The following is a 24790-nucleotide window of genomic DNA, read 5'->3' on the forward strand; positions in this document are numbered from 1 at the left end:
CAGTTCCATCATGTTCTACTTGCCGTGTGGGATGCAGAGTTGTTGGTTTCTGTTTTTAACTCTGTGTTGGTTGGCTGGGCATCTGTGCAGTTTACACCATCGTTGTGACCACATACCAGGCCGAGGGGAGTTGAGTTTGGGCCCCAGAAGGACGCTTGTAGTTCTGTGTTTTGGTTACAGCCTTTGTAGCCGCCGGAGCAGGAAGTAGTTGAAGTTGAAAGTGACCTTTGCTTCCCTCCTCCCCCCAAAACAGAAGCCCCAATACATGCCTTTCTAGAGTCTGTTCAGATTCCTGAACTCTGCTGGGCTGCACCTGTGGTCACGCTGCTTGGGACCAGGTAATTAAAGGACGAGCAGCATAGAAGGAATTGCCATTTCGTTTCTGATACGGTGGTGTAGTAAAACCATGAACCTTTTCAGAAGCTCACGCTAAGAACCTGACCTTCACCTCAAAGTGTTTATTCTCTGTTAAAATAAATTCCCCAGAATGACCTGTGTTCTGAGCCTCCATTACACATGTGAAGATGGTAAGCGGAGGCAGTATTTCACTGACAAGTCTTCTGGACACAAAGCTAGTGAGAAAAAAACATTTGACCTAGTTGTTCTTGCAGGTAGAAACAAGTTTCCCTTTCAGCTGGCTTTCTGCCTGGCCGTCTTCCTTTTTTCCAAATGAGAGAAAGGGCTTTCGGCTGCATTTTCCATAATACAGGAATTTTTTACTCCCTACAGAGCACAGAACTTTTCCTTTCTACAGGGAAATGCATTGTCAAGTGGAACATGTGGCCTTCCGAGCCGGGAGAGTAAGACTGAGGGCTTTGGGGAGAAACAGAGAAGAAAGAGGTGGAGGAGAGAAACCGAAGGAGGAGGTGGGGGGAGGGAAGTAGTGGAACGCTTTTATTTATTTGTTTTATTATTTTTGTTTTGTTTTATTTTTTCAAATTTTTACTTAAATTCAAGTTAGTGAGCATACCGTGCAGTATTGGTTTCAGGAATCGAAATCAGTGATTTATTTTTTCCGTACGATGCACGGTGTTCATCCCAGCAGGAGCCCTCCTCCTTACCGGCCGTCACCCTAAAGTACAGAGTGGTAACCCACAGGCCTCTGGAAGGAAGGGAAGAGATGCGTGTGAAGGGTCAGTTCTTTATTTGGTAAAGAAGAGTTGCTGCAGGGATTTCTCGTTCTTTCCGTCCTGCGTCTCCTCACGTTAGAAGCAGCCCAGACTTGCGGAGGATGACGAGAAAGCCCGTGGAGGCTGGTCTACAGTTGTAGCCTTCCGGAGAGTTGATGCAGTAGACAGCATTTTCAAGACGCTGCCCGTGCCCCTGTTTTCATGTCATGCTGCTCCTGAGGGCAGTTGAATTTATCCTGAGTTCCCGCCAGTGAAGGCATTTCCTGCTCTTGGGGATGAGCTTTCCCTCCATTGGCGGGGAGAGCTGTTTGCGAAAGAAAGGCAAGTGCCCTGGGCTGCTTCACGTGGAGGAGAGGTGTTCTGTAGTTCCCCGTGCCCTCCGCCTCCCTCACTTTGTAGATTGAATCAACAAACAATTTATCGTTCTGGTTAAAGAAGTTGGTCAAGTGTTCCTTCAGTTGTGTGCCCTTTTTAAAAGATTTCATTTATTTATTTGACAGACAGAGATCACAAGTAGGCAGAGAGGCAGGCAGAGAGAGAGGAAGGGAAGCAGGCTCTCTGCTGAGCAGAGAGCCCGATGGGGGGATCCCAGACCTTGATTAAGATCATGACCTGACCCGAAGGCAGAGGCTTTAACCCACTGAGCCACCCAGGCTCCCCCGTGTGCCCTTTGTTAGAGTGTAGCCTGTAAGTCCACAGAATTTTAGTGGCAGCTTGCTTTTACCATTTCTGGAAACTGAAAAATGACTGGTGAGTAATGCTTTCAATTTTGTGAAGTTGATTAGAAAGATCTAAGTAGTATTATGCTGTTGAAGGGGTACCTTTTTCTGTCTCTTGCTTAAGGCAGCTGTTAGAGCACAGTGGTTATTGCAGGTGATAGAAAGAGTAAAACGTGCGACATAGGTATTTGTAAAATCATAACCGTTGTCGATGACAAAGTCATGGGTGAGTGATGTGTAGGCATGTTTCTGCTCCACCACATGCTCAATCTCAAACTTCCATGAAGTAGGCAAAGCTTGGAAATGGAGGTACCGCAAAGTGGTTTACACGTTTCTCTGTCACTATTACATCGGTCTGGGCAGAGCGACCAAGGCTCTGTTGGGAAGGTAGATGTGTCAAAAAATTGTCATGTTGGGTGTGAAAGAGCATCATGTTTATGGTTAGAACCTTAGTCCTTTGAGATGAGAAGACACTTTGAATGGCTACAGAAGGAACTAAAATGGACTGCAGAGCCCTGAGTGATGTGTCCGTGCTGGCGAGGTTGTACCATGGAGGGACTGCTAGGTTTACTCTTACCCTGTCCTCCTGTACCCTCGTCGGCTGGACAGCCTGCTCAGAACTTCCTTTTGCCTGCAGTTGATCCAGTCCCCTGTGACAACCCCCCTTGGGCTGATCATGTTGAAGACAACGTCAGAAGAGCTGGCTTGTCCCCGTGAGGACCTCAGTGTGGCTCGGAAGGAGGAGCTGCGGAAGCTGCTGCTGGACCAGGTGCAGGCCGTGCTCGGGCTGCTGACAGGTGAGCAGTGTGGCACTGACACTCTGCCATCTCGAGCAGTCGCTCTAGTTGTGGCTGTGGCGGAGCCAAAAAACAGAACACGGTGTGGGCTGCCCGTGCCGGGTGCGGTGTGCAGCCCGCAGTAGGACCCCTGAACGTGCTGGTGACCTCCTTCCTTTATTGTCTTTATGGATTGGCCCGCCAGTCCCATCAGGGATGTGACTGAAATGCCAAGCGCTGCCTTCTCAGGAAGGTGGGTGGCAAGCACCTTCTTAAAAAGGATTCGAATTTAAGATCAGAAGAAGCCAGAGGAGAGGAGGGTGGGAAAGTTACAAATTTTGTGCCGCGAAGGAAGACCAGGTGTAGCATCAGCACGAGGTGTGCGAGGCTGTAGTTGTAAGTAGTGTTTTCTTGTCTGTTTTATCAGAGCTTCGTGATGGCATGTGGGGAGTGGGGTTAAACAGAAAGCAAAAGCAAACCACAGAAGGGGGCGGAAGGTGGGGTGAGGGTGGCGTGCGGTGGCCCTGCACGGCCGGGCTGCTCTAGAGGAGGCGCAGGTGTGGCCCGGGGCCCGGGGCCCTTGAGTGCGGAAGAGGCCCGAGGCTTGCTGCTTGAAGGGGTGTTGTAGTGGAAAAAGCCTTTTTATCTCCACTTCTCTGCCTGGCTTTCCTCTTGGATGTCTAGGAACTTTTTTCTTTTTTAGGGGTTACAGAAGCACATGACATGCAGTGGGCACTTAACATCGGTGAGGAATGCTCGATCCAAAGTAAACTTGTTATTTGCCCCTGTCCTTCCCCACTTTCCTGGGGGAGCCCGTACCTCAGAGCACATTCCCTGAAGCCCCAGCTAGAGGTCATATTTCTGCACTCAAGGACCATGTCTGATACCTCTGTGTCCTACTGTGCAGACATCCAAATGTTTAAAATTGGGATTAGTTCATATAGCACAAAATCTACGCGGTGGTTTTTAATATATTCATAAGGTCGCACAACAATTCCCGCATCTAATTCCAGAACATTTCGCATTTTCCTCGCCACCCTTCTCCCCCTGGAGCCCCTGGCAGCCACTTCTCGTTCTGTCTCTGGATTTTCCTGTTTGGCCTTTTCATTAAAAAAAAAAAACAAAAAAAACAATATGTGGCCTTTTGTGTCTGGCTTCTTTTTCATATTGTGATACTTCGAGGTTCACCTATATTATAATACTAAATATTTTGAAAACACGTTATTATTTTCAAAAGCTTTTATGCTCCATCATCTTAGGTGGTAGGTTCTGTAAAAAGATACAGAGAGGAGTAAAATACAGTCTGTGCCTCTAATATGGGGTACCAGAGGGGCCTAGGGTACTAGGGGGAAAGACAGCTAAAATGGGTGTGTTAGGAGTTACAGTAGATGGCAAGCAGAACTGAGTGGACAGAACTTTCTGGGAGAGATGACAGCTGGGTGTGACTCTGAGGGACAGATAGCAGCCGTCTGTCTGGGGGGAAGGTCGGGTTCGGAGGGAAGGAGGAGAGCAGGGCAGGGGTTGGTGTGGAAGGAGTAGCGCACAGTTGCGCGTGTGCAGCTTGTGTGGGGGCAAGGCCGGATGGGCCAGCAGAAGCCTGAGGCCGAGGTCCTGTGGGATGGAGCCCTTGGCTGGGTGAGGAGCGTAGCGGGAGTAGCGGCAGGTATTTGGGCCATGATAAATGGGGTTTGGACCATCCGAGTGGTGGTGTCCAGGAATGTCCAGTTGGGCGTACGTTGGAGAGAGGGGCGTTTAAATACTGGTGTTTGATCAGAGATACAAGATCGTTTTTCTCAGTCTGATTTTCATAGGTTAGACTTCATTTCTCTCTTAAACTCCATTTCTGCTTTCTTGATAGGTATCTTGGAGACCGTATGGGACAAACACAGCGCCACTGCTGCCACCCCCCCGCCGTCCCCGACCTCAGGAGAAAGTGGTACGGTCCGCCCACCACAGATGGTGTTCCTCTTTTTAAATGCAGTTTGGGGTCTCGATGGGGTAGTGATTGCTACCTATGCCAGATACAGGTGCTGACTCTTCCTTGATCTATTTTCGGCCTTTCTGCCCGTGTGTTCTGAGGAGCTAGCTCTGCTTAGTTCTTCGTAAGTACCTGTGCTTTCCAATACGCTTTGAACAACTCATGTTGTTTCTTCCTCACCTGTCAGAAAGATGACCCCCCTGATCGTCTTCATCCACCTCCCTCCCCTTCAGTTTAGAGCTGGTGGCTGTCCCTTCTGGTTTTTTTCTCAGATTTCATGGTGTATTGCTCATGCTGGGGTTGGCATGTGCCCGTGGGCTTGACAGGTCTGCTGTGCAGGAGCTGGTTGGCTTCCTGAAGGAGGAGCCGGGGGGAGGGGGAAGAGAGGCTGCGGAGGGCCTTCTTCCCTCTGGGGCTCGGGGAAGACGAGATCAGCGTGCCGTAATCAGCAGTGACTTTACATCAGTTCCGAGTAATTTGGTCAAGCGTGGGCATATTTGCAGGATCACTAAGTCATTTACTTGTGGCTCATTATCCGCAATTACAATAATACCTTTTTCAAAAGTCAGAGTGCATTTTGCCTAAAAATGGCTACTTTCAAGGATAGGTGGAGGAAATCGTGTCTGAGCAGACACTTGCAGTTTCTGAATGCTCGTGTTTGCACTGGATGATCGCAGATGCTTTCCAAGTAGAGTATGTCCTGTGGGTTGCACACACGTCTTCCTCTCCTGTAAAGGTTGGTGGGGCTGATGAGAATGATTTCTCCATCTTTCTCCTTTACCCCAGGAAATGGGCTGTTGAAATCAGAAACCTCCAAGCCTGCGCTGTTTCATGTAGCCTGTTGTTGTTAACAAGCGGAAGTTCAGATTCTTGCAGAGCTGCTGTGGAGCTGAAAATACAGCGTGACGTTTTGAGAACAGCTCATAGTATACTAATTTATTCCGGATTCCATTTATCGTACTTGGATTAAGAACTTAGAGAGTCCATTGTTAGACTTGTTAAATTCAACACTTTGAGTTTGAGAGTGTACTAAAAGCCGACAGGGATTTGAACTTTATTTGTACTTGGTAGCAGACTTTCATTTTCAACGTGGATATTCGCGATGACTTAGCAGATCTACATTTTGCAATACCTGATGATTAAAGAAAAAAATCACAAATGAGGCAGAGCTTTGATTTTTTTTTTTATGAGCTCACGCTCTGGAATCTCCTGTAGTCTGGCTGATCTTAAAATGTGTCATTTCATTTAAACACTAGTTTGCAAAGAGTAGTTCTGTTGGATTGGATTTGGTTTTAGGTGAGTGAATACTAGCTTAACGTCCAGTGTGGAGTTACTGGTTTGCTCTAATAAAACTTGTTTCCCAGAGATCATTTTTCCAGTGCCAGAGGCTGTGTGTTTTAGTTGGCTTCCTTCAGCTGCATGTGCTGAGCAAACTCCGTTTCTGCTTTGATGGAGGCCAGCTTGGGGAAGATCAGATAATACACATCCCAAATAGATGCCTGCCTCTCTTCTGCGCTGCTTAGGTTTTGTTGGTGAGGTGAGGTGAAACACAGTGTGAACAGACTTGACATTTCCATACAAACAAAACCTGAAAGTGTGGTTCGTACTTCTTGAAAATTGCCTCTTAGGCACCATTAAAGCATTTTTGAAGTCTTGAATTTTAATATTTGAGAAAAGGCAAAATAAATGGAGACTGTTGGGGGCCTGGGAAGTGAAGTAGGCTTTTAAGCTGGCGCACTTCTCCTTAAAAAACAATAGGCTTACATGTTCACGTGATACGCCTTTTTTCTCTTTCTGACAGTTGCAAGCAAAGCTGTCGGGTCCTGTTCCATTATTTGGACAGTGCTGATGATTTAATTAACATTTATTTTCATGGTTTTGCTCAACTGCCTCTGCGCACTGAAGACGCCAAGTGAAGCAGGAGAGCTTGTAAGAGGTTGTTTAACTCTAGTGACCGTGAGCTCACTGTTGTGGCCGAGGATCTTAGTGGGGACAGGAAACCCAGTGAGTAAACCAGATACTCGGTCCACTCCCCTGCCCCGGCACTCTGCCGCCTCGCTCTGCCCTGCCCGAGTCCCCATGCAGCTCTCTGGCAGCCCCGGGCCTTGTGGTGTTTTTTTCCTCATATGCTTTCTGATAACATCGTTTTTGGTCTGATCTCTTTCAAAGAATAAAGCCCAGGAACTAGTCCCTGCAACGGCCACTCTAACATTCTGGATGTAGAAAAAGCCTTGAAGTGTGCTTGTGGTCTGCTTCTCAGAATACTTCCTCAAATTGTTGCCTTATCTTTTAAACTTGCCTCACTAGACCAGAATCCTGTGAAATAGATGATGGTTTTATCTTTCGTTTACAAACTAGGAAACTGGGGCTTGTGGAGGGGCGGAGTCCCAGCGCTGGTGTCGGAGCCGGGACGGAGACCCTTCTCAGCCTAGTGCGCGGCCTTCGCCCCAAGTTTGCTTTCTCCACCGCTCTCCGGCATCTGCCCGCCGCCTCCTGCCCCTGGTCAGAGCCCTGGCTCTGCCCCGTGTGCTCTGTGCCTTCCCTGACCGCTGGCCTCCTGGGCTGGGAGAGGAGAGGAGGGGTCCTCCGAGGACTGAACGGGGGGCGCCATGGCCATGCCCTCCGCACGTCGGGGCCGTGGCTTCCTGCTGCACGGGGGCGGCTTCGGCCCTCTAACTTCCTTAGCCCCCTCTCGGCCTCCCCTCTTGGCGTGGACAAGGGCGGGGCCCGGGAGGAAGCAGGGAACAAAACGAGATGGTGTGAATACCCGAGATTCTGCGTTTGCTCTTGTTCTGCGGTAGAGCTCGAGGCGCTGTCTTTCCTGTCTCTGTGGCACATTCTGTCGAGTTTGGGTCTGTACGTGTCCTGGCACTGGCAGGTTTCCGGGTTGCTGATAGATGGAGAGTAGTTTATACCTGTTTTCTCCTGGACTTGGCAGATTGCCGATCTTCATGTGCTTGGCGCATCGTTCCGCATTTCCCCTTAGAAGCCGCGTGTAGGAAAATGGGGCTGGGGAGGCCGCTCCGCTCCCGTGAGCTCGTGGTCTCTCTCAGACGCCTTGAATGGAGTCTCTCCCCATTCTGCTGGACTGAGGCTACAGTGAGATCCCTGGTTGTCACTTGGGGCAGTTTTTGCCCCGTAGGGGCTATTTGGCGACACAGAGAAATAATTTGGCTAACGGGATGACAGGAGAGGGTACTACTGGCATCTCCTAAGTGGAAGCCATGGGTGCTGCTAAGTGTCCCACAACGCGCAGGACACCGAAGAAGTCATTATCCTGGCCAAATGTCAGTTTGTAAATGTAGAACTGAATAGAAAACATGAAATTTTAATAATTGAAAAGTCAAAAAGCCAAAGGGATCTTTGCACGAATGCTTAACCCGTCTGGGTGACTTCCAGTTGAGTAAATGCACTAGAGTTGTCCCCAACCTCTTGGCAGGGCTTGCGTACTCTGCCGGAGCCTGGCCCAGTTCAGAGCAGCTGAAGTCGTCCTCGGGCTCTCTAATCTGGGGGTGGCCTCCTGCAGAGGTAGCTTGTTCCAGCTTGCTCGGGTTTGCATTGGAAAGCTGCAGCACGGAGCAGAGTCGCTCTGCTCTGTGGGCATTCCTTCCCACTAGGATTAAAATATGATTTGTGAAAAACTCTCTGTAACCTACTGAAAGACTGGGACATTTAAAGTTGAGTAAAATCATTTTCTTCGAGAACAGTCTTCAGAGATTCTTGTTTTGAGGGGAGAAAAATAATAGGTCATCTTATCCGCTTCAGTGGTTTTTACGTTTGCGTCACCCGGTCAGCATTTGTCCTTCTGCCCGTCCCTGTCTTTGTGCAGTTGTGGTCATGGCCTGCATGGCCGTTTTACTCAGGGCTTCGGACCATGCATAGTTTTCTGCATTTAAATATTAGCTCTCTTCCGGATCACTTTTCCTGGCTGCGTGGTCTTTCTAGTTAACCTGCTTTCTGGAAAGAAGCATAGGCTTAGGGGACAGACCTCGGTTTCTGTTTCAGCTCTACTTACTAGCTGAGGAACATAGGGGAAGTGCTTAATGTGTCTGTATCTTAGTTATTCTAACGATTTTTAAATGCGGGTAATAATCCCTACCTCAGAGCGGTGAGCATGAGGTGAGAATCTGTAAAGTGCCTAGTGCAGCACCGTGCGTGTAGTACTAGCTCATCGGGCGGGGCTGTTTGCCGCGTGATTATTATTGTTGTTTTGCTTCCTCCCTCCACTCCCCCCCTTAGCAATCCTACTCTGGAAAAATTCTTCTGAGCTAAAGAATAGGGACAACCTCTTTGTTTCGTTTTCATTTTCAAAGCCACAATTTATTTCCACTTAAAAATGTTGAAGAGACTTTAAATAGGTCTCGGGGCCCAGAAATGTCCAGGTTTAATCGAAGATCATACTGAGATGGTGTCTGTTCGTTTCTCCTTTGCTGAAGCCTCCATTTAATCCTGGTTAATTCTCTACCCCGATAATTCTTCTAGTTGGGTAGTGGTGAATTGTCTGACTCCGTCGTCTTCTGTAAGTGGTCCCGGTTCATGAACGAAGAGCAGAGCAATACCAGAAACCATCACTTGGCATTGCGTGTGAGAAAGTTGCAGACGCCTCCATATGACTCGGGTGGACAGCCACCATAGCTATTTAAAGATGACCTTATTGGGGCGCCTGGCGGGCTCAGTGCGTTAAAGCCTCTGCCTTCGGCTCAGGTAGTGATCCCGGGGTCCTGGGATTGAGCTCCACATAAGGCTTTCTGTTCAGCAGGGAGCCTGCTTCCCTTCTTCTCTCTCTGCCTGCCTCTGCCTACTTGTGATCTCTCTGTCAAATAAATAAATAAAATCTTTAAAAAAAAAAATAAAGATCACTTTATTAATCTCATAACAAACTTGGTAAATATGTGCAGATTATACTTGAACATCCTTCTTGCATAATTCTTTGAAACCAGGTTCTCTGATTATCTGCGTGGGTAGCTGAGATCATGATGAGTCTCATCCAGTATTAAATCAGCTCCGTCAGGGCACGTGGGGGCTTCGTCGGCTATGTGTCTGACTCGGCTCAGGTCGTGATTTCATGGGCTGTGGGATTGAGCCCATGTGGGCTCTTCTGTGCCCAGTGGGGAGTTTGCTTGAGGATTCACTCTGTCTCTTCCTCTCAAATAAATAAATAAATAAATAAAATCTTTTAAAAAAAAATGTAGCTCTTTCAGAACAGAAGCCAGGAACACCTCATAAGATGCTAGGGGACAGCTTTCTAATTTACTTTAAATGGTAGAAATTAAACCCCTCATTAATAAATCGCAAATCCTCATTTTAATGGCCGAGGATATGAAGCTGAGAAAAGTTAACTAATCTGTTAGTGTTCATCATGTAAGGCAGGAGTTCGCAATAGATCTGGGGGCCCCGGAGGTCCCGCAAGCCCTTTAAGGGGTCCCAAAGGTCAAATACATGTCCATAAAAATACTAGGATGTTGTTTGTCATTTTTGCTCCTTCTCTCGTGAGTATACGGAATAAAACTCATTCAGATCCCACATTGCAATTAACCTTTAAGCGATGACTACTAGTAGAATTTTTATATCATGTTAAGGAACAGCTGCAGTCACCTGGGAAGGCCACAGAAGCGCTTCCGTCCGTGTCCGTTTCATATCTGCATGAAGCTGTTGTCTTCATACACTTCAGCAAAAACAGCATATTGCAACAGATTGAAGCAGAAGAGAGAGTCTGTCTGCTTTTAAGCTAGACAGACATTACAGAGATTTCCAAAAATGTACAAACAGTGCTACTCTTCCCACTTATTTTTTTGGCGGCAAAATGCATTTTCTTCATTTAAGAATATTTTATGCTACCATGTAATGTGTTTAAGTGGAAATTAAAAAATTTGAAGTATTCAGAAACTTCAGTTTTAATTTCTATGTGATGGATGTCAACAGAAATCACCTGCATGAAGAAGAGTTCTTTGGCAGCCTCAGTAAGTTTTAAGAGTATAAAGGGGTTCTAGGGCCAAAATGTTTGAGAACTGCTGCTGCGAAGCACAAAATACAGTGCATAAATGTAGCCAGTATTCCACCGTCCAGAAAGAACACCATTCCAGGTGCCTCTCTATACGTAGTTACAGAGAGAGTAAGCTAAATAAAAAGACAAAGTGGCATCATATCCATTTTTTTTTTTTAATTTTAGAGATTTTATTTTGAAGTAATCTCTATACCCAACGTGAGGCTTGAACTCACGACCCCGAGATCAAGAGTCCCATACTCTTCTGACTGAGCCAGCCAGATGCTCTCCGTTTTATTTTTAATAAAAACAAATTGTAGTTTCACTTGAATTTAACGGGAAGTTTTAAAATGAAAGGAATAGCTTTTCCACAAGGAATATTAGTTTGTAAAAGGTATCTCTAGGATTAAGAAAAAGAACATGAAAACCCCAGTTTCTTACTCCATGTTTTAATTCTAGCCCATGTATTTTGAGACTTCTTGCTTGTGAAAGACGAGTGAGCTAGCACACCCTCTGGGATTTCCTGCGCATGTTTAGTCTGCATTCTGTACTTGGTTCTGTGCTTGCTCTGGTCCCTGGCCATAGCTGCTCCGGTCCTTATTTCTTCGTTTCTGTTTATTGCTTTATTTGCCTGGTTTCACTATTCACTCTCCTGCTTAAGAAGAGTTTGTGGGGTGGGGGTGGGGGGCCTAGGTGGCCCAGTTGGTTAAGTGTCTGCCTTTGGCTCAAATCCTGATCCCACTCCCCGCTCAGTGGGGATTCTGCTGCTTCCTCTGCTCCCCCACCCTTCGCCCACACCCATGAGTAAATAAAATCTTTAAAAAAGAAAGAAGACTTTGTGGGCAATATATTATTTGAGTTTCTGTGTTTGAGAAGATTGCCCTCTTCCTTTGTACTCAAAGGAGAGCTTTGGGTTAAATTATTCCTGCCCCAGCACTTGTGCACACGGTACCACTGCTGTCTGGCTTCTTGTGTGCTGTGGGGAAGTCTGAATGTGGACTTTTCTCCTTCGTGTATGTGGGGTTTTTGGGCCACGTACATTTCTTCTTTATTCCTTAATTAATTAATCTGACAGGGAGAGGCTCAGCAAGAGGGGGAACACAAGCAGGAGGAGTGGGAAGGGGAGAGGCAGACTCCCCACTGAGCAGGGAGCCTGATGTGGGACTCAATCCCAGAACCCTGGGATCGTGACCTGAGCTGAAGGCAGACGCTTAACTGACTGAGCCACTCAGGTGCCCTACACTGATAACTTAATAAAAAAGAACTGTGATGAATTCTGCTTATAAACAAATTATATGTTTTCATGAAAAATATATTTTCCAAAGGAAAAATTCACTGAGCCCTGGGAAGTGAGAGTAGCTTTATTTTACATTTTTATGGATCTCTTTAATATGGAGCTTAACGAAAGATAGCTTTTGCTTTCTCTCTGTTGTAGGTAAATTGGTTTGTAAGAAACTCGATAGTGTGTATGTTAAGAGCTCTTTGTATTTCCAGGTGACTTACTGAGTAACCTGTTGCAGAGTCCTAGTTCAGCCAAACTGTTGAATCAGCCAATCCCCATCCTTGATGCGGAGAGTGAGTATATCTGTTCCCTGGCCTTGGAGTGCCTGGCCCATCTCTTCAGTTGGATTCCTCTGTCTGCCAGCATCACCCCATCCCTCCTAACCACCATCTTCCACTTTGCGCGCTTTGGCTGTGACATCCGGGCCAGAAAGATGGCGTCAGTTAACGGCAGCAGCCAGAACTGTGTGTTGGGTCAGGAACGCGGCCGGCTTGGGGTCCTGGCCATGTCTTGCATCAATGAACTCATGTCCAAGAACTGTGTGCCTATGGAATTCGAGGAGTATTTACTACGTATGTTCCAGCAGACTTTCTACCTCCTGCAGAAAATCACCAAGGATAACAATGCTCACACAGTGAAGAGCAGGCTGGAAGAACTTGATGAGAGGTAATGAAAACAAGTGTGGAGTCGGCCGTGTCCTCAGAAGGGCCGTGACTCTTTGTCATGCTGTGCTGCATAGTGTCTGTAATCCTCTTTGGTTTCAGAGTGTGGGGCTCCTGACGAGGAACGGACAGGTAGGTGTCCGCCAGTAAGTCTGAGCTCAGCCGGAAGGGCTAGGGTGGCTAGGGGGATGAGACGAGCCGGGAAGGTGACTGGTGACTGCGAACTGTGTAGGCGTGTTGTCTCTTCCCCTCTCTGCCTCCTGTCCTCCCTTCCGCACCCCCGCCCCGCCCTGTCCTCACGATTCGCCTGCAGGTCTCAGGTGGCGCAGGAGCCAAGTCTGCTGCTCGTGCGTAGCCAGGACCGTGAGAGGAGGCCGTGGAGGTACAGGAGCGCTAACCCCCCCTTTCACTTGATGTGGCCCAGCAGTTTTGCTATTGGACTTCCCCCAAGTGAAATCGTGCGGTGCAGAGAGGAAGTGTCACTGGGAGCTTCCCGCAGGTGGCACACTCGCGTCCACAGAGAGGGTGTGACTGAGGGCGCGTGTTAACGCAGCACACACTGGGTCTCTTCCTTCCCTCCCCTTGAGTGGAGCCGGAAACGACCTTGCTTCTCTTTCCGAAGTACTCCAGAAGATCATCCCTCACGGTTCCCTGAGGCGTCGTCCTCTGGGTGATGTCACTGGTCTGTCCCACAGCTTTCAATAATGCGACGCTACCACTGTGTACCAGAAAGAGGGGAAATTGGAAACTTATATTAAAAGCATCATATCGACTGTTCAGAAACATCCAGGTGGATAAATCGTATTGAGTTAGAAAATATTTATAGATTGCCAGGCAGCGAATGTTGTTCATATTTTAATCCATTTTCTTGGGCTTGTATTTTGTTCTTAACCTACACAGAGTTAAGGCATTTTCCTTTTTCTTAGAGTAAATAGCAGAATATAAAGTCAAGTGCTTAAAGACCACCTTAGTGCTTTTTAAATTTAGCAATTTTATTAAGGGTTTTCTAAAGTTAAAAACGTGGATTCATAAGGTTCTTTTGGTTTGGTTCCCTGTAAACAAGCTTTGTGTGAAATTTTCTTTGTATAATCACAAAAGAGCTCATGATCCCGTATGGTGATATGTAGATTTTATTTCTCATTATTTCATAATTGCTTTTCCTGTGAATGCAAAGGCATCAGTAAGCAAACACACAATTTTATATCCTTTCTAGCTTTGGTTGAGAAAGGCTGTATTTTCATATGTTAACAGAAAGTCCAGCTGCCCACACCAGCCGTCAGGTATCCTGATGCTTTGAGTTTTACTTGTAGCACAATGTTCTTGATGGCTTGCCTCAGGCAGAGAAATGTGGTCCCAGGTTGTCAGTGTCACGCTTTTTAACGCGTAACTCTGTGCTTTTGGTTTTATGTTTTAATCCTGTGCTTCTTCTTAACCCTGAGAAAGCTGAGAGGTGCCCTGAGCAGTACCGTGGGCTTGCTCCCCGGCGCTTGGGCCCCTGAGCGCTAGTTCTAAACAGCCATGTCCGTTCTCAGCTGTTCAGGAGCTTCCGACCCAAGGCCTCTGCTTCTCTTCTGCCCTGGCGTCTGTTTCTAACTTGCCACTGCTCATGAGCTGTACCAGAAGGTGGGCAAGGGGGGGAGAATGAGATGAAGTAAACCTAGAGTGTCGGCTTCCCAACGGCCCTGGTCTGTACGCATCACAAATGGGGCTGGAGGTTAAAATCGAGGCAGTGCGCCCTTTCCCCAAGACTTCCCTGTACTTGACGGGTAGCCGGGAATCGAGCGTCTGCCGGTAACGGCTCTGGACAGCCACGGCAGAAGGCGGCGTGACAAGGAGAGCGAGACAGGAGAGTGCACGGACCAAGGCACGGAGAGACGGCTCCTCGCCCCTGACTCTGAGAACTGTTCATTCGGGTGCCTGACTGTGCTCCATGGCCTTGGTCCCATGATCCGTAGAGACAGCCTTTCTCCTTACGAGCAAATGAATGGTTTTCGTTTTTGTTTTTTTAAGCTGCAAAGAAGCTTACACATCACAGGTTAGCTCCTAGCAGCGGTGCGGAGGTCAGATGGGCGGGTGGGCCGCCTGTAGGGTGCTGGGTCCCAGGAACAGTGCGGCAGGGGACGTTGGATTTATGGGCCGATTTGCTCTTCCGAGGAGGAGTCTTCTGCTCTCCCGCCTTTATTATTGCATAGTCCTTGCTTTAAAAAAAAAAGGAAAAAAAGGTTTTTGCAGTGAGGAGTGTCAGAATTGCCAGTGGCCAATAATCAATCTTTCACTAAGGCCTGTAGTGAACCTTTATCTTTGCTTATTGGTCTCTGAAATAAGATTTATGGAGGTACGTCCATCTCATTTTCTCATCTCCTTTTGGTGTCGGGGGGCTTACAGTGACAGTTTCTGAAACGTGAGAGTGAGGTGTGCTGTGCGTTCAGTAGCGGCGGTCTCTAGCCTCACGGCTGTGACCCGCACTCCTCTGGGCGAGGACACTGAATACACGTGAACGGGGGAGTCCCTGTGCTGTGAAAGGGAAGAGCACTGGCGTGGGAGTGGATGGGGTCCCACTCTGCCGTGAGCTGGCTCAGCAACCTCGGGCGGGACACTGTACCTTCCTGGGCTGCCTCTGCCCCATGAGGCACCAGACTCGGTTGTCCCCGAGGCCTGTCCAGCTCGGGCAGCCCGCCTCCCTTAGTTTTGCTTCCAGAGTGGACCGGGACGGACTTGTGTTTAGTTAGCCGCTGGGAGCGGAGGGCGGGGGCAGGAGCAAGCATTGGGGTTGTCAGCCTGAATGTACATCACCTGGCTGCCATGCCTTTGGTCTAGTCTTACTTTGCTTTTGTTCTTAGCGCGTCCATTTTAATATTTTGGCCTCCTAGCAAAGCCAGCCAGCCCTCCAGACTTGCCACATTAAAATGATGCACACGCTCTGTCCATCGACTTTTTAGTACCGTTTCCTTTCACTTGAATTGGGCCATAACCTGAAGGTTTAGAAACTGTGAGAGTGCTAGTTTATAGGATGCCTTAATGGATAGTGTCTGAGGATTAAAGTTGCTTTTCTGCTATGTTTCAGGTGGTAATGGAATGAAGGGTTGCCTGACCTGTAGGTAATTGTTGCAGGCCTTTATATTTTTAACTGAAAATATATTTTAAATCTGTATAGTTTTGTACTGAAAGAAATTTGGATTGAATTTGAATTTTCTTCTGAGGGGGTGGCTGGGTTCCAATTGTCACCGTTCGTTTTCCTGTCTCACGTAGCTACGTTGAGAAGTTCACGGACTTCCTGAGGCTCTTTGTGAGTGTCCACCTGCGAAGAATCGAGTCCTACTCCCAGTTCCCCGTGGTGGAGTTCTTGACGCTTCTGTTCAAGTACACGTTTCATCAGGTAAAACACCAGAACTGCTCATCCTGCCCCCCGCCTCAAAGTCTACTCTTGCTTTCAGGGGAAAGAGCTTCTTTATTTCTCAAACATTTATATGATGTTTACCTTGTGAAGATTGACACGTGTATCCTTTTTAACAATGCTTTGAGGTGGGTGTTACTGTCTCCACCTTCCAGATAAAGAAACGGAGGCACAAAGAGTAACTTGCTCAGGGTCGTACGATCAGTAAGTGGTGGGGTCAGGTCTGAACTCCTAGAGTCTGTATTCTTAACCACGTTTTGCTGGAGAAGCAAAAGATGCAGATAGTCTGAAATTAGGGCCTTTACTTCTGTAACTGTCACTAAAACTTTCTACAAGGAGATTACAAGTAGTGAAGCTCTTAAGAGTGAAGTTTTGGTGGATCCGATTTTTGCCCCATTCAACAGGTACTTTTCGAGCTTGTCTTGTGTATCGGGGGTTAGACATAGAACCCTCGCAAGCAAAGTCCGTGCCTTCGCTGAGTTTACATTTTGTGAACCAGTGTCTTTTTATATATATATGTGTGCGTGTGTGTGTATTTTTAAAGCTTTGTTGAAGTAAAATTTACATCTTAACGAAATTCACCCATTGTAATCGTACAGTCACTTCATAGACTTGTGTAGCCAGTTGGGCTGCAGACATTTCTGTCATACCCTGTCCTGCATGTGCACGTGCGTGTGTATGTGTGATTTATTTCTTAATTCCTGTAGACTTAGTGCACAGCGTTAATTAGTTTCAAGTGTACACTGTAGCGATTCAGCAGTTCTGTACCTCACTCAGAGCTCATCCTTTGGTGAGTGTCCCTAGAATACGGTCTTTTTCTAGAAGTGTCACACACAGAGAAGTGCAGAGATCATACACGGACAGCTTGATGAATTTTCCCCGACAGACAAATCCATGTCACCCCCACCTCAATCAAGAAATGGAACATTACTGCCAGCCAGCCCCGCCCCTGCCCGTGTCCTGTCCCAGTCACTTCCCCTCACCTCTCCCTACGTGTATCCACCTCGGCCTTCATGTCCCAGATGCGCTGTGCCTGTTCGAGCTCTTTTCTAAACGGAAGTATCCAGTATGTATTTGTTCTGTCTGGCCTTGACAGTCAGTGTCCGCTGGTGAGATCGCCTGTGTTGTGTGGGGCCGTATTTCGCCCTCATTGCTTTATAGTAAGTCATTATCTGCAAGTGCATTCCACAGCTGATGGGGGCTGCTTTTGGGTTTTTGGTGTTCATGAGTGGTGTTGCTGTGGACCTTCTCATGCATGCTTTTGGGTGTCCTTCTCCATGAAGCTCTTTCTGTTGGTGTATCCTGGTGATGACATTACTGGGTCAGTGAGGGCATGTGATTTTATAAGTAGACGGTTTGGGTAGTTTATTTTTTTATTTTCTTTTTTAAGATTTTGTTTATTTATTTGACAGAGAGAAACGGCGAGAGAGAGAATATAAGCAGGGGGAGTGGGAGAGGGAGAAGCAGGCTTCCTGTTGAGCAGGGAGCCCCATGTGGGGCTCGATCCCAGGACCCTGGGATCATGACCTGAGCCGAAGGCAGACCCTTACTGACTGAGCCACTCAGGCACCCCCGTTTTGGTAGTTCAAACCACTAATGTTGTTGTAGCTTAAATGAGGCTGAAATAGAGACATGGGCCTAGGCTGGGAGGGGTGTGTGTGTGTGGTTGAGGGTACAGTGGTGAGCCAAGTTTCCCCGGGGCATGTAAAATGAAGCACCCCCAGTGGGTAAGGGTGACCTGTTCCTGGGAGCAGTGGGGAGGGTGCACGTGGGGGAGAATCTGGGTTGAAGATGTGTCACGATGTCTGGTAGAGGGGCAGGTGGGCGCAGAGCTAGAACGGAGGGGCAGGTGGGCGCAGAGCTAGAAGGGCAGCCCGCTGAGCTCTCCAGGCCTGAGAAGGAAAGGAGGAGGCGACGAGACGGGGAGGGGAGGAGGCAGCCCGAAGCACGCAAGGTGGGAACAGTTTGCGGCGGATCCAGAGAGATGCACCCGGGGGGCCGGGAAGAAAGGATTTGGTAGACACCTTAGAGTGAGTGTGGCAGATGAACGAGACGCGGAGCCAGTGCAGAGGTCAGGAAGAAGGGGTTTATTTGGGAAAATGGAATAAAATGTTTTGCTCTTCTGCTCTGTGTGTGAAGTTTTCTATCTGCCTATTATACGCAGTATAGAAAAAAGCTAAATAAAAGTGTGGTTTTGGGTTTTTTTTTTTTTAAGATTTTATTTATTTATTGGCAGAAAGAGAGAGAGTGTGTGTGCATGAGCAGGGGGAGGGTCAGAGAGAGAAGAAGCAGGCTCCCCACTGAGCATGGAGCCTAACGTGGGGCTCGATCCCAGACCTTGAGATCATGACCTGAGCCCAAGGCAGAGGCTTAACCCACTGAGCCAGCGAGGTGCCCCTAATAGCATTTTTAAAGTATGCAGCTCTTACACCTGCTTCTTTGGACCTGAACCCAACAAACAGTTCTGTGTTTGAGCTCTCGTTATTTCTACGAGGTCTGTGTCCTTGGACCAGTGTTCTTAATTTCCTTAGATTTAGTTTCCTCACCTAAGGAGATGGACTATGGTGGGCACCTTCACAGTCTGTCCCAGTGTTCATCACCCGTGGTCCCCTCTCGAGAATCCCATGTGTTCGTTTTCTGTTGAACTCCTAGTGGTATTATGTTATTTATATGTGTCATTTTTGTATACTGGGAAGAGAAATGGCGATGGTCCTGAAGCAAACAACAGGCTTTTTTCTTCCTCCATTGACTGAGGTCACTGTCAGGTGAGCTCCCTTGTTCTCTCTCAGCTTCCTGTATGAGGACCTTCCTTTCTGGGCGGAGGCTCCCAGGCTGTGGGAGTCAGTGTCCTTTGGGGTCCAGGCAGAAGCAGATTTGAGCATTGGGCAGGAGAGCAGGAAGCTGGAAGGTGATCTGTGCGGTTCACTGCCGGCTGGGCTGCCCTTGCCTGCAGAGGCAGAGTGGAAGAAGCTGGCCGAGTGCACTCCAGGGTCAGGAGCTGGTGGGAGCGGGGGAGTTCTTTAGGATAAGATTTGAGAGTCGGAAGTGACGCGCTCTCAAGATAGAGCTTTAAGTTCTCATCTGTTCATTAGCAGTGTGATCTTAATTTATCAGGATTATCTGTGGAGCGGGAACACATTCTTTCCTCTTGTCAGGAGGCTCGTGAGTGTCCTCAAGTGTTTCCTAAGGGGCGCCCGGCCGGCTCAGCAGTAGAGCCTCAGACGCTTCGTCTCGGGGTTGTGAGTTCCGGGAGCCCCGTGTTGGGTAAAGAATCCGTAAGAAATTTTAGTGCTGGTTACTGCACACTGAAAGAATAATAATGAGACAAAGGAGGTATTTGTATCTTTTGTTAACTCTTTCCTCTCTCTTGTTTCTTTTCCTACATCATTTTTCACCGAAGTGTCCCATGTGCTGCCTCCAGCTGCGGCGGGCGTTGGCCTCCACCATCGCTCTGCTCGCGGAGGTGGCCCTAGAAGTTCCTGATGCTCGTCTTCCTGCTCCGTCTCTTACCGCATTGTCACCAGGTCCTTCTCGGTCTTGCATTTTGCCACCTGCCAGCCGTACCTGCCTGTCGTTCGTACAACAGTGCCTGGGGATGTGTGGCACTGGGGACAGGGCTCGGGGCCAGGAGGCTTAAGTTCCGCATCCTAGTTCTCTTTCTGTTCCTTATCTTGTCACCTTGGGTAGGTGACTTTGCTTCTGAGCCTTTGTTTCTTCATCTGTAAAATGGGAAGAAGAAAAACACCTGTCCGCTTCCTGGGGCTGTGGTGATCAGAAAGACCAATGCGCTGTGACGTGCTTGGAGAAGGGAGGCGTCGCGAAATTCTTGAAGGAACTTCTCAGGCTCTTTAGTGATCAGTCAGCCCTGGAGTGTGAAAAATAAATCTGAGTACAGATACCTTTTTTTTTTTTTTTAAAGATTTTATTTATTTATTTGACAGACATCACAAGTAGGCAGAGAGGCAGGCAGAAATAGAGGAGGAAGCAGGCTCTCCGAGGAGCAGAGAGCCCGATGCGGGGCTCGATCCCAGGACCTTGGGGCCATGACCTGAGCCAAAGGCAGAGACTTAACCCTCTGAGCCACCCAGGTGCCCCTAGATAGATTTTTAAAATGGGTCTGTGAGGGTTCTGAAACATTGGATGACTCTAAAAGTGCAGCCAGCCTGTTATCTTTATGTGCTTAACCATCTGTGCCCACAGCAGTTGTCAGAGGTGAGATCATGCGCAGCGCACAAGGGCCTCACAGTGGGGCCTCCACGTGGGGACGTGTTTCAGGTCCTACTGAGGGTGCACCTGCCCACCCTCTTTTCTGGCCTTGAGCCACAGGGTAAATCCTCAATTCAGAGGCGGGGGGAGGATGTGTATAATTGTATATAATATCTTTTATGTATGTAATATATAATATAATAATTGACATAACCATAAACCTTGGGTTTGTGTGGTAACTTTTCCCAAAAGCACTTCCGTATGCATATGCTCAGTTATGTTCTGTGGAGGGGGAGACGGGTGTTTTCAGATCAAGGAGGGACAACCGCGTGCGACCCTAGGAAGCTCAGCGAGCCGCAGCTAGGAAAGATTCCATCTCCTGTCTGCAAGCCGCCCATACTACTTCCACCTGGCTTATTGTTTTCTCCCCTTGTTCTTCTGGCTCCTTTGGTGTTGTGGACATCCTGGCTTTTGCAGAGGATGAAGTGGAGACAGGAAATGGTCATTTTGTCTTCTGAGGACGGCCCTGTCAGTGGTCCTTATTAAGCTGTGCATTCCAGTTCCAGGGAGACGCTGTGGGTTGTGAGGATGGACTCTGCCTGCGTCTGCACCCGAAAAAGTTAGTTTTTCTGTCTCGGACTCAGCCTGGGTACAGAACTTCCATCTCATGCTACCACCCAATGCGTAAATCCCACCTACGCCCTTGTAAGCCTCTGGATTTCCTTGTAGATCTGAAATGGAAGGAAACGGATCCTGGAAGATGATGGTATTACTTCTTTTCCTGTCTGATCCTGCCGGCAGACATGGGGCTCAGTGAAGTAATCACGAATAAAACAAAAGAGCTCTTGGAGGTAGCAAGAATTTGAGTGGCTATAGAAGGGATTGGGGGTCACCGGTTGAAATTGAGTATGTGTGAGAAGGACTAGGTAGGTTGTGGAGAACATAGTGGATTTTTGCATGAAGTAGAATCTCAGGGCTCTTAAGAAATCGGAGCATGAGGACCCTGCAGAGACTCACTCTTTTCTTCCCTCCTGACTTTGTCTTTATCAACACCTGGTCAGAGATGGCTATGAGCCTGGTGGGCGCTGCTCCTTCTGCAGAGGACATAACACCTGAGGGTCCGAATGAAGCTCATTGTCAGTCTGTTCTGTAGGAAGACTGCAAATGGTACTTTCCTAACCTTCAGATGTGTGAACTTGGCACCTTTGGAGCCACTGGTTTTTTTTTGTTTTTTTTTTTTTAATTATGTTAGTCATCATACAGTCCTTCATTAGTTTTTGGTGTAGTGTTCCATGACTCACTGTTTGCGTATAATACCCAGTGTTCCATGCAATACATGCTCTCCTTAATACCCATCACTGGGCTAACCCATTCCCCCACCCTCTTGCCCTCTGCAACCCTCGATTTGTTTCCTGGAGTTCATAGTCTCATGGTCCGGCTCCCACTCCGATCCCCCCGCCCCTTCCTTCCCTTTCCTTCTCCTAATGTCCTCCATGCTGTTCTTGATGTGCTGCACATAAGTGAAGCCGTATGATAATTGTCTTTATCTGCTTGACTTGTTTGCTTTTGTAGGTGTGTGGTAACTTTTCCCAAAACCACTGCTGTATGCATACGATCAGTTATGAGCATTGGCTAGGGGTAAAGGGACCTGCTTCTACCCCTGACCTTTAATAAAATGACTCTGGATTTCAGTTTCCTTTTCTCTAAAACAGATTTGAATTAGATGATCTGTGAGAGCCACCCCTACCCCAGTCAGTCTCACATTTAAAGATTGGCATCTACTCGGCTTATTTTGTAATTCAGTTTGTCCTGCATAGTCTCTCCCTAATGATGTGTTTATGACACCCGTGTCTTGTTAGGATCACTAGGGCTCAGTCTTGAAGACCATCTAAAATATGCCAGTTGTGGGGTACCTGGTGGCTCAGGTCATGATCCCAGGGTCCTGAGATTGAGCCTCGCACTGGGCTTCCTGCTCAGCGGGCAGCCTGCTTCTCCCTCTCCCACTCCCCCTGCTTGTGTTCCCTCTCTTGCTGTGTCTCTCTCTTCAAATAAATAAATAAAGTCTTTAAATAAAGTAAAATATACCAGTTGTGGTTACAAGGAAGTGGAGGGAATCTGGGCTTCTGGTCGCACCGTTCTGGTGGAAATAAGCACGGTGGGTGTGTTTCTGAGAAGCAGTTGCATTAAGTAATTTCATTGTCTGGATTTCTTTTGCATCATAGCCTACTCATGAAGGTTACTTCTCTTGCTTGGATATCTGGACGCTCTTTTTGGACTATCTGACAAGTAAAATTAAAAGCCGTCTGGGAGACAAGGAAGCTGTTCTCAACAGGTAAACCCCAGAAACCCTGGTAACTAGAAATAGACAGTTTTGCCAGTTTTTCTTGTGGCCTGCAGGGGCAGCCGTGCAGCAAGACCTTTTCAGTGAGACTGGGTCACGTAAACTGGTTAGGTAGTTATGTCATTGTGCATTTTATATTTTTTTTACCTTTAAATATCTTATTTTCTTAAAATATTTTTTTCTGATTAAAAAAGTAATTTGTATTATTAATGTTTTAGGTGTGACAGTGTTTTCATGGGTTTGTTTTTAAATGGCCCTTATTTTAGAGATGAAAAACTGAAATATTTATTGGATGAAATGATAAGACATCTGTGATTTGCTTTAAAGTGATCCACGGAGGAGAGAGGGAAAAGTGGGTTGGCCGAGTGTTGACAATCGATGTTGACCTTTATTAATGCTGACTTAGGGTTCATTATGTTTGTGGCCATTTTGTATATGTTTGAAAATTTCCTAAATAAAATAATAAAGGCTTGTGAAAAATAAATATTTTTAAAAACTAGGAAAAGATAGGAAAATATAAAGAAAAGTTATCTATAATCCCACAGTCCAGCAAAAATTACTTTTGTACTTTTTATTGTATTTTTAAAAAGAGTAAATGGTTTCCCTTCGGGTGTTTCTCAAGATCACTTTTCTTTTTTTTTTATTAATTATTTTTATTAACATATAATGTATTATTTGCCCCAGAGGTACAGGACTGTGAGTCGTCAGGCTTACGTGCTCACCAGCACTCACCATTTCACACGCCCTCCCCAGTGTCCATCAGCCGCCACCCTGGCCCTCCCCCTCCCCGCAGCAACCCTCAGGTTGTTTTGTGAGGTTAAGAATCTCTTCACGGTCTGTCTCTCTCCCGATCCCATCTCGTTTCATTTTTTCCTTCCCTACCCCCCACGACCCTCCGCCCTCCCTCTCAGGGTCCTCATATCAGGGAGAGCATATGATAATGGTCTTCATCTGATTGACTTATTTTGGTCAGCATACGACCTTCTAGTTCTATCCACATCATTGCAAATGGCAAGATTTCATCTTTTGATGGTTGCAGAGTATGCCATTGTGTGTGTGTGTGTGTGTGTTTGTGTACACACACACCGCAAATCATTGCTGTGACAAACATTCGGGTGCACATGCCCCTTTGGATCACTACACATGTATCTTTCGGGTAAATACCTAGTAGTGCGATTGCAGGGCCATAGGGAAGCTCTATTTTTAGTTTCTTAAGGAATCTCCACACTGTTTTCCAGAGCGGCTGCAACCAGCTTGCCTTCCCTCTAGCAGTTTAGGAGGGCTCCCCTTTCTCTGCATTTTTCTTACAGGCAGAAAGTGTATTTCCTGTACACTATCGTTACTTATTTCAGAAATGAAATAATGAGCTAATGTATCGAGAACGCTTGGTGCATTATGAACACTTGCTCAGTCCATGGCATCCGTGGTTGGTGGTGGGATAGTGACCCGCCTTTCCCCAGAAGTGTGCTTGACGGAGGTGGTAAGGCGAACCCCCACCCGAGAAGAGGTCAGTCTGACCCTCTAAAACCCTTGGTATTGCTGCAGTTTTACGAGTTTTTAAGAATTCTGAACAGAATATTCATATTCCAAGTTTAAACGTTTGCACTTTTGTTCCCAAACCATTATTTTTGTGATTGCACAACAGCTTCCATGATGCTGTGGTGTCAGGTCAGATGTGTTTTATGGGTAGCACACTCATGTATCTGAGACTTCGTGACACAATACTAGATCCTGTTTTGGTGAATTTGCCAACTCTCAGTAATAGTGTTTTTGAATGAGATTCTCAAAGAAAAGGTACATCTGCCTTATTCTCTATTTTGTATGCTGAATGGTTGTACTCTTTGGTTCTGGGACTGTGCCTGATCTTGCTGTATTTAGTGGTAGATACTTCTCATCTCTCAGGCTTGTTGGAAGAGTAAACTGAGGAAATGATTAATATGCAGGCGCTTTTTAAAGCACAGTACAAATGTGTTTTGGGTGTGGAGAATATGGTTTCATTGAGAAAATATGTGCCAGCAGATTATTAGTATTAAATATGCACTTGTGCACATTTTTGTACCAACAGAAAGAGCGCTGGTTTAGAATTTAAATTCCTTTTCTGCTTCGTGGGAGCAGTGTTACTTTTGGTCAGGTTATATGCTGATCACATTTCCTGTTGCAAAATGCACGTACTGACGTCTCTTGCAGGATGGTTAGGATTCAAGGAAATCATGTGTATATAAAGTGCCTGGGCCAGTAGTTAGCCTATTTTTGGCACTCAGTCATTGATCACAGTGATGACCACAACTGTGATAATAAGTAGCAGAAGACATTGCTGCC

The 24790-nt window shown here is 47.1% G+C and overlaps 1 protein-coding gene across 3 annotated transcripts in view; it reads left to right on the forward strand.

Annotated features, from left to right (window-relative positions):
* Positions 1-24790, forward strand: part of XPO6 (exportin 6) — a 99264-nt gene that overhangs the window by 38050 nt on the left and 36424 nt on the right. For all 3 annotated transcript variants that reach the window (XM_082714559.1, XM_082714561.1, XM_082714560.1), the window contains exons 5-9: positions 2487-2646; positions 4484-4561; positions 12081-12534; positions 15780-15906; positions 22353-22462. In XM_082714559.1, the coding sequence (XP_082570685.1) occupies positions 2487-2646; positions 4484-4561; positions 12081-12534; positions 15780-15906; positions 22353-22462 (929 nt within the window). The remainder of the gene's footprint in view (positions 1-2486; positions 2647-4483; positions 4562-12080; positions 12535-15779; positions 15907-22352; positions 22463-24790) is intronic.

This window comes from Mustela nivalis (assembly GCF_964662115.1).
Source record: "Mustela nivalis genome assembly, chromosome: 19".
NCBI lineage: Eukaryota > Metazoa > Chordata > Mammalia > Carnivora > Mustelidae > Mustela > Mustela nivalis.